This window comes from Hylobates moloch, unplaced genomic scaffold, assembly GCF_009828535.3.
Source record: "Hylobates moloch isolate HMO894 unplaced genomic scaffold, HMol_V3 SCAFFOLD_18, whole genome shotgun sequence".
Taxonomy (NCBI): Eukaryota; Metazoa; Chordata; class Mammalia; order Primates; family Hylobatidae; genus Hylobates; species Hylobates moloch.
The window spans coordinates 63,503,762-63,517,313 of record NW_026652293.1 but is presented as its reverse complement, the minus strand read 5'-3'; the positions used below and the strand labels follow the sequence as shown (position 1 = coordinate 63,517,313).

The 13,552-nt window shown below is 48.7% G+C and overlaps 1 protein-coding gene across 3 annotated transcripts in view; it reads left to right on the top strand.

Annotated features, from left to right (window-relative positions):
- CUNH1orf198 (chromosome unknown C1orf198 homolog) overlaps positions 1-13,552 on the top strand; it is a 31,350-nt gene that overhangs the window by 14,755 nt on the left and 3,043 nt on the right. For all 3 annotated transcript variants that reach the window (XM_032136778.2, XM_032136779.2, XM_032136780.2), the window contains exon 3: positions 9,812-10,354. In XM_032136778.2, the coding sequence (XP_031992669.1) occupies positions 9,812-10,354 (543 nt within the window). The remainder of the gene's footprint in view (positions 1-9,811; positions 10,355-13,552) is intronic.

Genomic DNA, 13,552 nt, shown 5'->3' with positions numbered 1-13,552 from the left:
CCTAAGACCTAAGCTCATCATGTTCCCCACGAGAATATCTGTTCTCTTAAGAATTTACCTTGTTAAATGTTCCCGAATCAGCTATTTGTGGGACAGGACATTTCATCTTTAATTAACTTGGCATAAATGACATTCTGGGACAAGGTGGTGCAGCTCCTCGAGTGGCCGCTGATACAGGCACAGCTGCTGGGGCCAGAGTGGGAAACAGGTGCCTGGAGAAGGTCTCGAGAACAAAGAGAGCAAGTACAGTCCACTTGGATCACACTTGTGCTGAGAGGCTCATTGTCCACAGATGCCAGCATATCTGGTCCCTTAGGAACCAGTGTAAATTGAGGAAGCTTGCTAAAATCTGGTTAACATGTGTCAGTCATCGTAACTTGCATCCTTTTAGTAAAGTGTAGTCTTCATAGCTCAGAGTTTGCAGTTTCATTTCATGTTCCTTTTAGATGAGAGTTCCGTTTGTTTTACAAACTGTTGGGCTCACTCTGTGTACTCACCTTCCTGTTTGATCTCTTGAGGTCAGACTTACTATAGTTTACTATTAGAAACATCTAGGGGCAAAGTAGAGGGTATCTCGGAGAGCAAGGGAGCTGTCCCTTCCTCCTTCTTCACTAGGCAGTGCCGAGTTTTAAAAAACCCATCACTCATTCCTCCTTAGTCTTAACCCTGGAGTGCCCGGCCACCCTGCTTGAAGAGATTTGCCAAACTCTTCGTAGGACTTAAAGGCTTATAAGATCCTCATTGGAAAGCCACAAACAGGAGGTGGCTTTAGTGAAGGTAGGACCCCCCAGTCCCCAATTGCAGGACTGGAGGGAGACTTGGACCCCATTTCTTGTTACCTCTCAATTGATGCCTTCCTCACTCTATCAGTTCTCTATAGATGCATAACAAACTTAGTGGCTTGAAGCAGCATTTTATATGCTCATGATTGTGTGGGTCAATGGTCAGAGCAGGGCTCAGCTGGACTGTTCTTCCGTTGGCCTTGCCTGGGATCAGTCATGTGTCATCTGATTGCCTGATGGGAGCTGGGTGCTCTGAGAACCTTGCTTATGTGTCTGGTTGGTGCTGGCTGTTAGCTGGGCCCCATGTCTCCAGCAAAGCCAGCCTGGACTTCTTCACACAGAGGTGGAGAGATCCGTGTGTCGGAATGGAAGCCTACGAGGACTCTTTTGAAGCTTAGGCTGGGCAACTGCATAGTATCACTTCTGCTCTGTTCTGCTGGTCAAATCAAGGCACAAGCTAGGCCAGATTCAATGTGTGAGGAAAGAGATTGCACCTCTTGATAGAAGAGCTGCAGAGAGTTTGCACCCATTTTAAATCTAAGATTGTATGATGTCATTCATTCCATGGTTAACCTTGGCCATTTCTTTCCATTTTTAATTAATCACTCATTGGTTTTTTTAAGTTTTATTTTTAATTGTGGCAAAATACACACAACATAAGATTTTCCATCTTCATCATGTTTAAGTGTATAATCTAGTGGCATTCAGTATGTTCACATTTTTGTGCAAACATCACCATCATCCATCTCGAGAACTCTTTTTAAAAATTATTTTTTAATTGACAAATGAACAATTATGTATATTTATGATGTACAACAAGATGTTTTGATACGTGTGTACATTGTGGAATGATTAAGTCAAGCTAATCCACACCTTCAGAACTCACCTTGCAAGACTGAAACTCTGTTCCCATTAAAGAACGACTGCCCCCCACTCTCGCTAGCCCGTGGCAGCCACCATCTATTTTCTATCTCTGAAATCATTCATTGATTTTTTTTTTCCAGTAGACATTTATTGTATACCCCGTTTATGTCAGTCATTATGCTGCAGGCCCAGAGTTGAGCATATGCCACTTCTGTGCTCGAACAACAGCTCAGTGAGTGGACAGCTGTGTTTGGTGGCAAATCTCACTTAGCACAAAAGCTATAGCCACCGAGCCACTCCAGTCATTTTCTCCATACGTTTAACCCATATTTGTACACATGTTGGGTAGCTGTAACCTCATGCCCTTCTTCGGCTATTCAGTTCAGTAGACATTTAGTGGATGCCAGCAGAGTGCCCAGCTCTGACTTCTCCATCCCCTGACAAATCTACCTACACAAGGGTAAGCCTGACCCAAGGTCACGGCCATGGGCAGAGTTAAGAATTGCAGGGATTTTTGGTTTCTCGCCCAACTGCTGCACCTCTGCATGGGTTCCTTTCTCTTGGCCAGCTCATGACCATTCCACCTCCACAGAATGAGCTGCGGTTGTGCTTGGGACCTGTGGTCGCTACCCCCATGAAACGCGGCTTTGATCAGGAGAGCTCGCTGCAGCCTCACGGTAGCAGCTGTGCACCCGCCTGGTTTTCCAGCCTGTCCACCCTGCCTCGGTTGCCTCCTCTGAGGCTGATCCTGGCTGTGGTGCCTCTGTTGCCCAGACTTCTTCCATCACAGAAGGGAGGCCTGCTGGTCCCAGAAGGGGTGGGGGTGGTCGTGATTGTCATCTTTTCCACTCATCTATCAGCTTGGCAGGCGTGCCGGGGGAGAGGGGGCCAGTGGGGACCTAATGTTGCATTCCTGTCTCATGCTACTGCTGTTTCGAGAGGAAAAAACTCAGCACTTAGAAGGCTCCAGACGGGAGGAGGCAGGGAGTGGAGAGAGGATTCTTTACATTCCCCAGGCAGTCTGGGCTGGAGAATTCAGAGGAGAAAATGCCTTTGGGGCAGGTCAGGCCCTGCTTCAAAGTTGGCTGGGCTCTTGGGACCCCATCCCCAGCCTTGGTTGGCTGGGCTCTTGGTTGGCTGGGTGTTGTGACCCTGTCCCCAGCCTTGCCCCTCCCCCAAGCTGTCTGGCTGCTTCTCCTTTCTGGCTATCCCCTTCCTTCACCTGATGTCCAGCTGCCTATTAGGGCAGTAAGTAGGTTGGGCTGGGGATCGGTTCCTTGATTTCATGGGTATCAAAAGATCTCAGGAGGCTAATATAGATCATTCCCAGAGTAGGGAAGCCTTCCAGACGCCTTCTTGGGAAGACATAAGCATTTATGAGCACGGGCCCTTCCTCCATGCTGTGCCCATGATAGGGATGTGTGTGCACTCTGAATTCTTTCACCCTTGGGAGGCTGGTGTCCCTATCCACGCTGTGGGTCAGGACACCGGGATGCAGGGGGTCAGGTGCGTGGTAGGTTGAGTGGGCGGAGAGCAGTTGGAGCTCAGGTCTATCTGTGGCTTGCGGGGCTTTGCTGCCTATGGCGGGACAGAAGGGCTGTTCCAGCAGGATGTTCCTGGATATAGAGGATTCGTTGGCTCTTCTCAGCGGTTCCTCCTCACTACCAGTCATGGGGCTTCTGAGAGGCAGGACACCATGGGGCTGCATCCACCCCCCACAGCTTGGTCTCTGCGCTCCTCACTGAGACCCCCATCTCTGCCCAGCAGTCCCCTCCCTCCCTCCTGCCCTTCCTCTGGGCTGTGCCTCACCCCTTCCTGAGACAACAGCAGACCCCCGAGTGGCCCTGCTCTCGACCTTTCCCTGCTGTCCGTGTGTGGGACGATGCGTCACTCGCTCAGCCCTGCCCTCAGCCCTGCACTGCCATCCCACAGGCTCTGTTCTCATCCACCTGAGAAGGCCCCACCTGCCCTTCAGACTCAGCACAAATCCTCTTTTTACAGTTGTCCCAATCAGGAATCTCACCACGTGCCAGGTCTGTGCTGAGCACCCTCCCTCCATTGCAGAGTGTAATCCTCACAGCAACCCACCTTACAGATGAGGAAACCATGGCATAAAGTGAGGATGTGAACCAGGCAGTCCTAAGCCCAGGGCTGGGCTCTTAACCCCTATGCAGCTTCCAGAGTTACCCTCTTCCTTGTTACCGTTAGGAAGCACTGTGATAGAGGAAAAATGGGGATCGTGCTGATGAATTCCTTGTTGGTGCATCTTTGTCCCTGTGAGATGATGAGCCCAGAATGGCAGACACGATTATTTGTCCCTTAACTTTGACAACCCTGGGGCCTAGTGCACCTCTGCACCCATTCCCTGTTGGGCCCCAGCTGAGTTCTCCCTGGCTGGTGTTTTTTTGCCTTAGAGGCTGACAGGGTGGGTGTTTGTTTGCTTACGTCCATGGCCCCGTCTCTTTGGGCCCCTGGGTTTGTCCCTGTCAGCTGCCACTTCTACTAAATTTGTGATTCTAAAGGTTTTTAGTGTCCTCCTGCTCATCTTCCTCCTCTTCCCTCTTTGGAGGGGAGGTGGGAAGAATAGCTGTTAAGTGGTTGGTGAATGTATTAGGATTTGCTCCAGTAAATGATGATCTTTTCTGACAAGGCTTCTGTAGCCTTTGTCTCAACAATTTAGATCTGTCCAAGGCTGCCAAGCCAAACAGTTAGTTTTGGCAGCCTGCACTCGTCTTTTACTGAAATATTACACATTCCTCTTCAGTGAGTGGGACGTTAAAAATAGACACTGGGTTCAGTTGTGGTCCTTCTGTTTTTAGAACAGACGTGGCCAACTGAAACCCAGTTCCCCGCATGGGGTGACTGACGCCCAGCCCTGGCCTGGCTGGAGGGAGTCCTCCCAGCAGAGCCTCTGTGGGCACTTGGGACATTGAGGCTGGGCCGTCAGAGTTGCCGTCAGGAGGGACGGCTTCCTTGTGGACTCTCCTATCTCCCCTGTCTCGAAGACTATAGACCACCACTAAGTTGAATCCCCAAACCCCGGCTTTCTGTCTGTGGCCAGCGCCCATGAGTTGGTGTCCTGTGGCTCATGGGTTCCTCCCCATCATGAGCCTCATCCTCCCGCCAGCCCTGGCTCCCTGTCGCTCAGTGCCGTGGGAGAGGGCTGACATGACCTCCTTTCTCAAGAGCCCAGCTCTTTTTCCACGCCTGTAGAAAATGGACTTTTGTTCTAGGAAAGTCTAGGATGTGCCCTGTACTGGAAGAGACAGGGAGTGGCCAACGGTGTGGAGTCACCGAAGCAAAAAGCAGTAAAACTTACTTTGAAATGGCAAAAGGGGCTCTGCCTTCTTATGGTCTGCATGTTGGTGTGTCTTTGAAAATGAGCTTGGAGCCACTTTTCGCTCTGTCCTGATGCTGCGTGCACAGACACCAGTACAAGTCCCCCCTGGGTAGAATGAGGTACCTGGGCGGGATGGGCTGCAGTTCCTGAGAGATGGGCTTGATCTCCCCTGGACCCCCACCTGGCCCTGCTAGAGTCTGTTTTTATTATAGTTCCTGGAGTTTTTAGAGCTGAGCAGAGTCGGATCTAGACAGGAAGAAAGATTCTTCCTCGACCCCAAAAGGTTTGTGTTTAGAAATTCTAGATGACAAACCCTTTTCCTTTGGGGAAAGCAGTGGGGAAGAGGTCTAGCACCCAGCAGGGTGATGGACAAGGGCAGGTTTTTTTGGATATACAATATTTTGAAATATTGATGGAGTACATGTGATATTTTGTGAAATCATAGACCATATGTTTGAGTTAGGGTATTCGGGGTGTCCATCACTTCGAGTATTTATCATTTCTGTGTGTTGGGAACATTTTACATCCTCTCTTATAGCTATTTCAAGACACACAACACACTTAACTATAGTCACCCCGCTCTGCTGTTGAACACTAGAGCAACTCTTACTCCTTCTATCTCATTAACCAACCTCTCTTCATCCCCTTCCTACCCACACACCCTTCCCAGCCTACATTATCTATTTCTTCTACTCCCTGCCTTCATGAGATCATCAGGGCTGTTTTGTTAAAGGAGACTGTAGTTATAGGTTATTTGCGAAATTATGAACAGCATACACACACATAGGGAAAAACACTTAGAAGCAAATTCACTGGAACTTTTTTCTTCGTTAAGTTCTTGTCTTCCCCATAGTCACCTCCAGACCCCCTAAACTAGGTAGCTGCTTCTGCCAGCAAAGCCCTCTCCTCTAGCCAGGTGACACCCTCCTCTGAAGAGCTGTTGCCAGGTCTCCAGGTCTCCTGTTACCCAAGCAGGGCTGGGAGCGACCTCTGTCATACTGTTTCAGGAGGTCACACCCAGCTAAGTGCTGCCGGGTTCTCTTCCCACAGCACCCCGAAGCAGCCCGGGAACCACTGTGATGGGCGTCTCCCCCCCATCATCCCTGGCTCTGCCCACTGCTGCCCTCCACGTACACAGGAAGTTCTGTCTCACCTTCTAGAGGCTTCTTAGCAAAGACGCCCATGAGAGAAATTGCTGATCCTGAAAAAGCCTGGGGTTTGACGAAGTGCTCAGTTTTAAGTGCCTTCCTTACACTACAATTTCCAGATCAAAGTCAACTGTGTCCCCTGAGTTGGGCCCCACTTCTGAGCCATTTTTAGTGATTTGCCTATTTCAAGAAACTATCATCTCTCTCCCACAGTCTTTCTGTATTCTGTTGTGGAATTTGGAAATATGCAGAGTATTCAGAATGCATCACTGAGAAACAGTCCTTTAAAATCAAATTAGATCACACACATACATAAAGAAATCCCACCGTGTCCACTGCTCCCGGCGGCTTCCGTGGATGTCATACCTGGTAGCCACCTGTTGTTTTGCAATGCAGGGTTGCTCAGCCATAGATTCAGGCTTAGAATCTCTCGATCCAGGTTGAAATCCCAGCTGCACAATCTCCTAATGGGCTGGTGACCTAGGACAATTTAATTCATCACTCCGATTCTCCATTTTCTCATTTGTAGAATGAAAATAATAATAATTTAGAAACAACAGTCCTGATACATCAGGCACACTGAGTAATCTACATTGTCTTTAACCAGACAACCAATGCTTTGATGGCTGTTTCTTGTTTTTTTCTTTTTGAGACAGAGTCTCATTCTGTTGCCCAGGCTGGAGTGCAGTGGCACGATCTCGGCTCACTGCAACCTCTGCCTCCTGAGTTCAAGCAATTCTCCTGCCTCAGCCTCCTGAGTGACTGGGAATACAGGCGTGCGTCACCATAGCTGGCTGAGTTTTATATTTTTAGTAGAGATGGGGTTTCACCACGTTGGTCAGACTGGTCTCAAACTTCTGACCTCGTGATCTGCCTGCCTCGGCCTCCCAAAGTGCTGGGATTACAGGCATGAGCCACCGCGCCCAGCCTATGGGTTTTATTTCCTGTAACACTGAGCTTCAGGGCAGCCTAGGCTTGCGTTTTAAACTTGAATTCTTCATGGCCTCGTGATCTCATCTCCCAAGCCTGGAGGGAAGACATCTGGCTGTTAGAAGCTGGACTTTTAGAAATCTCAGACTCAGCGTGTGCCGCTCTCTATGTACAGGACCTGCAGTTCACACAGGAAAAGCAGTATTTCCATCCTTGCCCTGACAAATACGCGCCTGCCCATTGGCAAGAATCCTGGGAGAGTGCTGCTGCCTGCAGAAACTTAAAGAACTGAACAGATCATTGATTATGTGAAAGACTGTGCATGAAAGGCATGAAGAACCATGTTTAGTATCTTAAGTTAGCACAGGCAGTTTTAAATTATTATACTCAGTGACTAAAAATGCTACTCTGATGTACATCTGGTGGCATTAGAAATTGGGGCAGCCGCTAGAAAGCAGATTTAATAGTAGGCATCCAAAACCATAAAAAGGAAAGGTTTAAATTGTTTGTATTTTGATATTTCACTTCTAGAAATCTGTCTAAAGAAATTAACCCAAAATGGGGAAGAGATTGTATGCATGAAGATGTTTATGGCAACCTTAATTATGACAACAAGGCTTAGAAATAGCAAATTGTCTGATAATAAGAAAATGGTTAAGTAGGTGGTGTGACAGCTACTGAAATATTTTTACAACCATTAAAAATAATGGTTATAATGACCATACAACAACATGGATGATGCTTATGATTAAGTGAAAAAGCAGTACCCCAAATCACATGCCCAACAGAACTACAGCCTCATAAAACACATATATGAAAATGGTTACATAGAAATAACAAAAAGCAGAGTGATTATGGGGGGAGGGAAGGGTTGTGACTGATTCTTTTTCTTTTTTCTATTTCCCAAACTTTTTGTCATGTAGTTTTATTACTTTTATTTATTTATTTATTTTTAATGTATATTTTCTTTTTTCTTTTCTTTTTTTTTTTTGAGATGGAGTTTCATTCTTGTTGCCCAGGCTGGAGTGCAATGATGTGACCTTGGCTCACCGCAACCTCTGCATCCCGGGTTCAAGCGATTCTCCTGCCTCAGCCTTCCTGAGTAGATGGGATTACAGGCTCCTGCCACCACGCCTGGCTAATTTTGTATTTTTATTAGAGAGGGAGTTTCTCCATGTTGGTCAGGCTGGTCTGAAACTCCTGACCTTGGATGATCCGCCTGCCTCAGCCTCCCAAAGTGCTGGGATTACAGGCGTGAGCCACTGTGCCTGGCCTATTTTTGGTATATTTTTTGAGACAGGGTCTTGCTCTGTTGCCCAGGCTGGAATGCAGTGATGCAATCGTGGCTCACTGCAGCCTTGACCTCCCAGGCTCAAGCAGTCCTCCCACCTCAGCATATTGAGTAGCTGGGGACCACAGGCGTGTGTCATCATGTCTGGCCATTTTTTTTTTTTAATTTTTAGTAGAGAAGGGGTCTCACTTGTTGCCCAGGCTGGTCTCAAACTGGGCTCAAGTGATTTTCTATCCTTAGCCTCCCAAAGAGCTAGGATTATAGATGTGAGCCACCACATCTGGCATATTAATTTATTTTAGAAAGAGGCAGGGAAGTATGAGGGAGTAGAAATGGTGAGGGAAGAGAGAAGTCTTCAGAATTGATTTTAGAAATGATTGAGATTACAAATTGCTTGTTCTGCAGAGCTTGGAAGACAACCTTCTACTCCAAAGAGGAGGTTTAGGTTGCCATGGAATGATTTTCTTGGTCAAAGCAGCTGAGCAGTGTCATTTTTAGAGATCGCTGTGGTTAGCAGCATCCAGATCAAGGAAAGCATTTTGTGGGTGCTCAGATGTGGGGCATAGGCTGTGATGGGTGCCAGGCCCTGCCCTGCCCTCTGGGTATTTGTGATCTGAGGCTGGGTTCTGACCCTGGCTGCGGAGTGGCCTTTTGTTGCAGTGTGCACCTTTCCTCATTATCCTCCCAGTGAGGGTCGTCACCTGCCAGGAAGGTGCTAGAACCACACTGGAGGAGACAGGAGGGTGCCCTGTTTACCAAGCAGAGAGCCCTTACTCATCGATAATACTCAGATATCTTGAGCTGCATATAGCATAGTGCACGAGGGAGTGTATTAGTGTGTTCTTGTGTTGCTTTAAAGAAATACCTGAGACTGGGTAATTTATAAAGAGAGGAGGTTTAATTGGCTCATGGTTCTGCGGGATGCACAGGAAACGTGGCATCGGCATCTGCTTGGCCTCTGGGGAGGCCTCGGGGCTGTGGCTCATGGTGGAAGGCGGATGAGAGCAGGTATCTCACATGGCAGAGCAGGAGCAAGAGGGAGAGAGTCAGGGGGAGGTGCCACACCCTTTTAAATGACCAGATCTCATGGGAACTCACTATCATGAAGACAGCACCAAGCAATGAAGTCACTATCATGAAGACAACATCCGCCCCCATGATCCAGACACCTTCCAGCACTGGGGATTACAGTTCAACATGAGATTTGGGAGGGGACAACCACCCACACTCTCTCACCCGGCCTTGGCATTTAAGCTTCTGATGCATTTCAGGTGTGCAGTGGGAGTCCTGACCATACCCACCACTCAGGACAGACAGTTCCAGCACATGGGCAACAACTCGTGTGTGGCTGGTGTGCGTCCTTATGCTGAGGAGGGGTGCGTGAGCTGGCACACCTGTGACGGTCGATTCTCAGGATCACTTTCTTTCTTCTGTCCTTTCTCACGTCCCACCCTAGAGTCAGATGGAGTTCAGTATCTCCGCCCTATCCATCCAGGAGCCGAGCAACGGCACTGCCGCCAGCGAGCCCAGACCACTGTCCAAAGCTTCCCAGGGCTCCCAGGCCCTCAAGTCCTCTCAAGGCAGCAGGTCCTCCAGCCTGGACGCCCTGGGCCCCACCAGGAAGGAGGAAGAAGCGTCATTCTGGAAGATCAATGCCGAGCGGTCCCGAGGGGAGGGGCCTGAGGCCGAGTTCCAGTCGCTGACCCCTAGCCAGATCAAGTCCATGGAGAAGGGGGAAAAGGTCTTGCCTCCCTGCTACCGGCAGGAACCTGCCCCGAAGGACAGGGAGGCCAAGGTGGAAAGGCCCAGCACCCTCCGTCAGGAGCAGCGTCCTCTTCCCAACGTGAGCACCGAACGTGAGCGACCCCAGCCTGTCCAGGCCTTCAGCAGCGCGCTGCACGAGGCCGCCCCCTCCCAGCTCGAGGAGAAGCTGCCATCTCCTGACATCAGGCAGGACGACGGGGAAGACACCCTGTTCTTGGAACCCAAGTTTGCACAGGTGAGTGGCCTGCACCAATGCGTCTTCAGGTGGGGTGGCGCCTTCTTCCACGGGGACCGAGAAGATCCCCCGCAAAGCAGGCAGGCCACAGGTGCCCATGCTCTTTTTCCTCTCCCCCCTCCTTCCTCCTTCCCCTGCCTCTTCCTCAGAGGATGCCTAGGCTCAGGGTGCTGAGCCACCAACAAATATGCAACAAGACAAGTTTTGCGAGTCCATCTGGGTGCCCTAATTTGTTTACCAGTCAGGGTTCTGTGGCCCACTGCGCTTTCCCCGGTGTGGGGGCTGCTATCAGAAGAGGCCCCTGGAAGGCGCTGCGCCCAGGGCTGTCACAGCTCAGGGCTGTCACAGCTCAAGGCTGTGTGGGGCCTTCTTTTTGGGAGCTATCCATAGAGGCGATGGTCTCTTCTTTAGGATTGGTCTGGATTTGGGCCAGGGGAGCTGCCTGTTGGCAAGGCGGGCAGGCACACTGGAGAGGCCACACTGGGTCTTGCCCCTCTGTGGGCCTCGCTGGGCTCCTGGCTGCCTTGCTGAGGAGTGAGCCCAGGATGCAGTTTCCTCCATGTTAGCCTCACCTGCCTCCTCTGGCCCTTGTGACTCCTTGGTTCTTGTGGGTCACTCTTTTTTTTTTTTAATTTTTATTTTTTAAATTTTTTATTTCCATAGGTTTTGGGGAACAAGTGGTATTTGGTGACATAAATTCTTTAGTGGTGATTTGTGAGATTTTGGTGCACCCATCACCGGAGCAGTGGACACTGGACCCAATTTGTAGTCTTTTATCCCTCACCCACCTCCCACTCTTTCCCCCTGAGTCCCCAAAGTCCATTGTGTCATTCTTATGCCTTTGCATCCTCATAGCTTAGCTCCCACTTATGAGTGAGAACATATGATGTTTGATTTTCCATTCCTGAGTTACTTCACTTAGAATAATAGCCTCCAATCCCATCCAGGTCGCTGCAAATGCCATTAATTCATTCCTTTTTATGGCTGAGTAGTATTCCATCGTATATATATACCACAGTTTCTTTATCCACTCATTGATTGGTGGGCATTTGGGCTGGTTCTGTATACTGAATTTTAAAAGTTTTTTATTATGGTAAAATATACAAACATTTACCATTTTAACCATTTTACAGTATAAATTTGGTGGCATTTGAGTACATTCTCAATGCTGTGTAACCATCACTACCATCCATCTCCAGAACTCCTTCCGTCCTGCAGAACTAAAGCTCTGGACCCGTTCAGCACTAACTTCCCATTCATCCCTCCCCTCAAGCTCCTGGCAACCACCATTCCACTTTGTGTCTGAATTTGACTCCTCTAGGTACCTCATATAAGTAGCACCATATATTATTTACCCTTTTGTGACTGACTGATTTTACTTAGTGTGATGTCTTCAAGGTTCATTCGTGTCGTAGCAAGTGTAGAATTGCCTTCTAAGGCTAATATTCCATCGCATGGTTAGACCACATTTTGTGTATCCACTCATCCATCGACAGACACTTGGGTTGCTTCCACCTTTTGGCTATTGTGGTCTGTTAGGAATAGTGCTGCTATGAACGTGTATGTACAAATACATCTTCCAGCCCCTGCTTTCCGTTCTCCTGGGTGCATACCCAGATGTGGAATTGCTGGATCACATGGTGGTTCTATTTCTACTTTTTTGAAGAACCTGCATACTGTTCGCCACAGCAGCTGCGTCATTTTACATTCCCATCGACGTGGGTTCGCGTTTCTCCACTCCGTTGCAACACTTGTTATTTTCTGTGTCTTTGCTAGTGCCACGCGAAGGGGTATGAGGTGGTGTCTCACTGTGGTTTAGACTTGCCTCTCCATGATCGTGAATGATGTTGAGCCTCATTTCATGTGCTTATTGGCCATCTGTGTATCTTCTTTGGAGAAATGTCCAATGGTCCCTTGCCCATTTTTAAATTTTTGGTTATTTTGTTGTTGAGTTGAGATCATCACTGATAATGTTGAATGTCCCCCAGAGCTGGTTTCCGGTGCTTTCCATACCTCCCTCGGCAGATGGCTGCGCGTGCTGTCCTCCCGAGGAGGGAGGATCCTGCGGTGCCAGTACTTTCTCCCCACCTTGGCTCCACATCAGCTCTCCAGCGTGTCCTCGTCTTCGTGTTTCTGCACCTTCTTAAGCTAGTGCTTTCAGCCCTCTCGTTTCCTGCCTCCTCTGGTACCTGTCCATCTCTCCATTCTGTTTTCTGTCTCACATCCTCCTGCCCGTCAGCTCCTCCTTACAGACAGGCTCAGTTCCCTGCCTTCCTAACCAGCACTCTTTCTCTGAGACTCTGCACTGGGGGCTTCCTCTGAAGGAAGTATTTCCATAAAATAGGTGATAGTCCCCACTCTAAAGAGAAGCAGGAACGTGTTTCTGTGTGGGCAGTGGAGAGTAGGAGACAGCACATGAAATTCCTTTGAGAGAACAGATTTCTGAGTAAAGCACAGTGAAATGCCACTACATTTAAGAAACTGGAAGGAAACCAGAACAAGGAAAACCGGATTGCACCCCTTCCATTCTGCATGTTTTGCCTCACTCTGCACCAGTCTCATATGCAGACTCACTCAGTCTCACATGCAGCCAAACTGGGCCTGAGACAGGTGTCAAGGGCGAGTCCCTTAGCCCATTGCCTGCTCTTGCCGCCGTGTATGCATTTGCTGCTTGCCAGCTGCTTGGAGGGTGGAGAGTCAAGGTTTCTTTGCTGAAGAAGACCTTGGTGCACCAGGTAAATGGCTGCTGGTGTTAGGCTGGAGGAAAGGGACATTGAAAACAGGCTGCTGAGTGGAAGCCAGTCAGAAGTTTTATGAAAACAGCAGCAGCCTGAGACAGCCCGTGCTCACAAGAGGGGACCTGTCAGTCAAGCCCTTTCCCCTGAAAGAAGAATGAAATTAAACCAGGCCTTGTGGTGCATGCCTATAGTCCCAGCTACGTGGGAGGCCAAGGCAAGAGGATCGCTTGAGGCCCGGAGGCTGAGCTTGGAGTTTGGGAAAATCACTTCATAACCTTTCACAAGATCTGAAAGAAATAAGCTTCACATTCTTTCCACACTATGTTTACTTTCTCAACTTTGCAAGTTCTTTTTTGTGTGTGCGTGTGATGTTGGTTTTATATCTGAAGGAATATCTTTATCATTTGTTCTCTTATTTAGGATGAATAAATTTAAACATGGCTGTCATTCAGAAACAGAA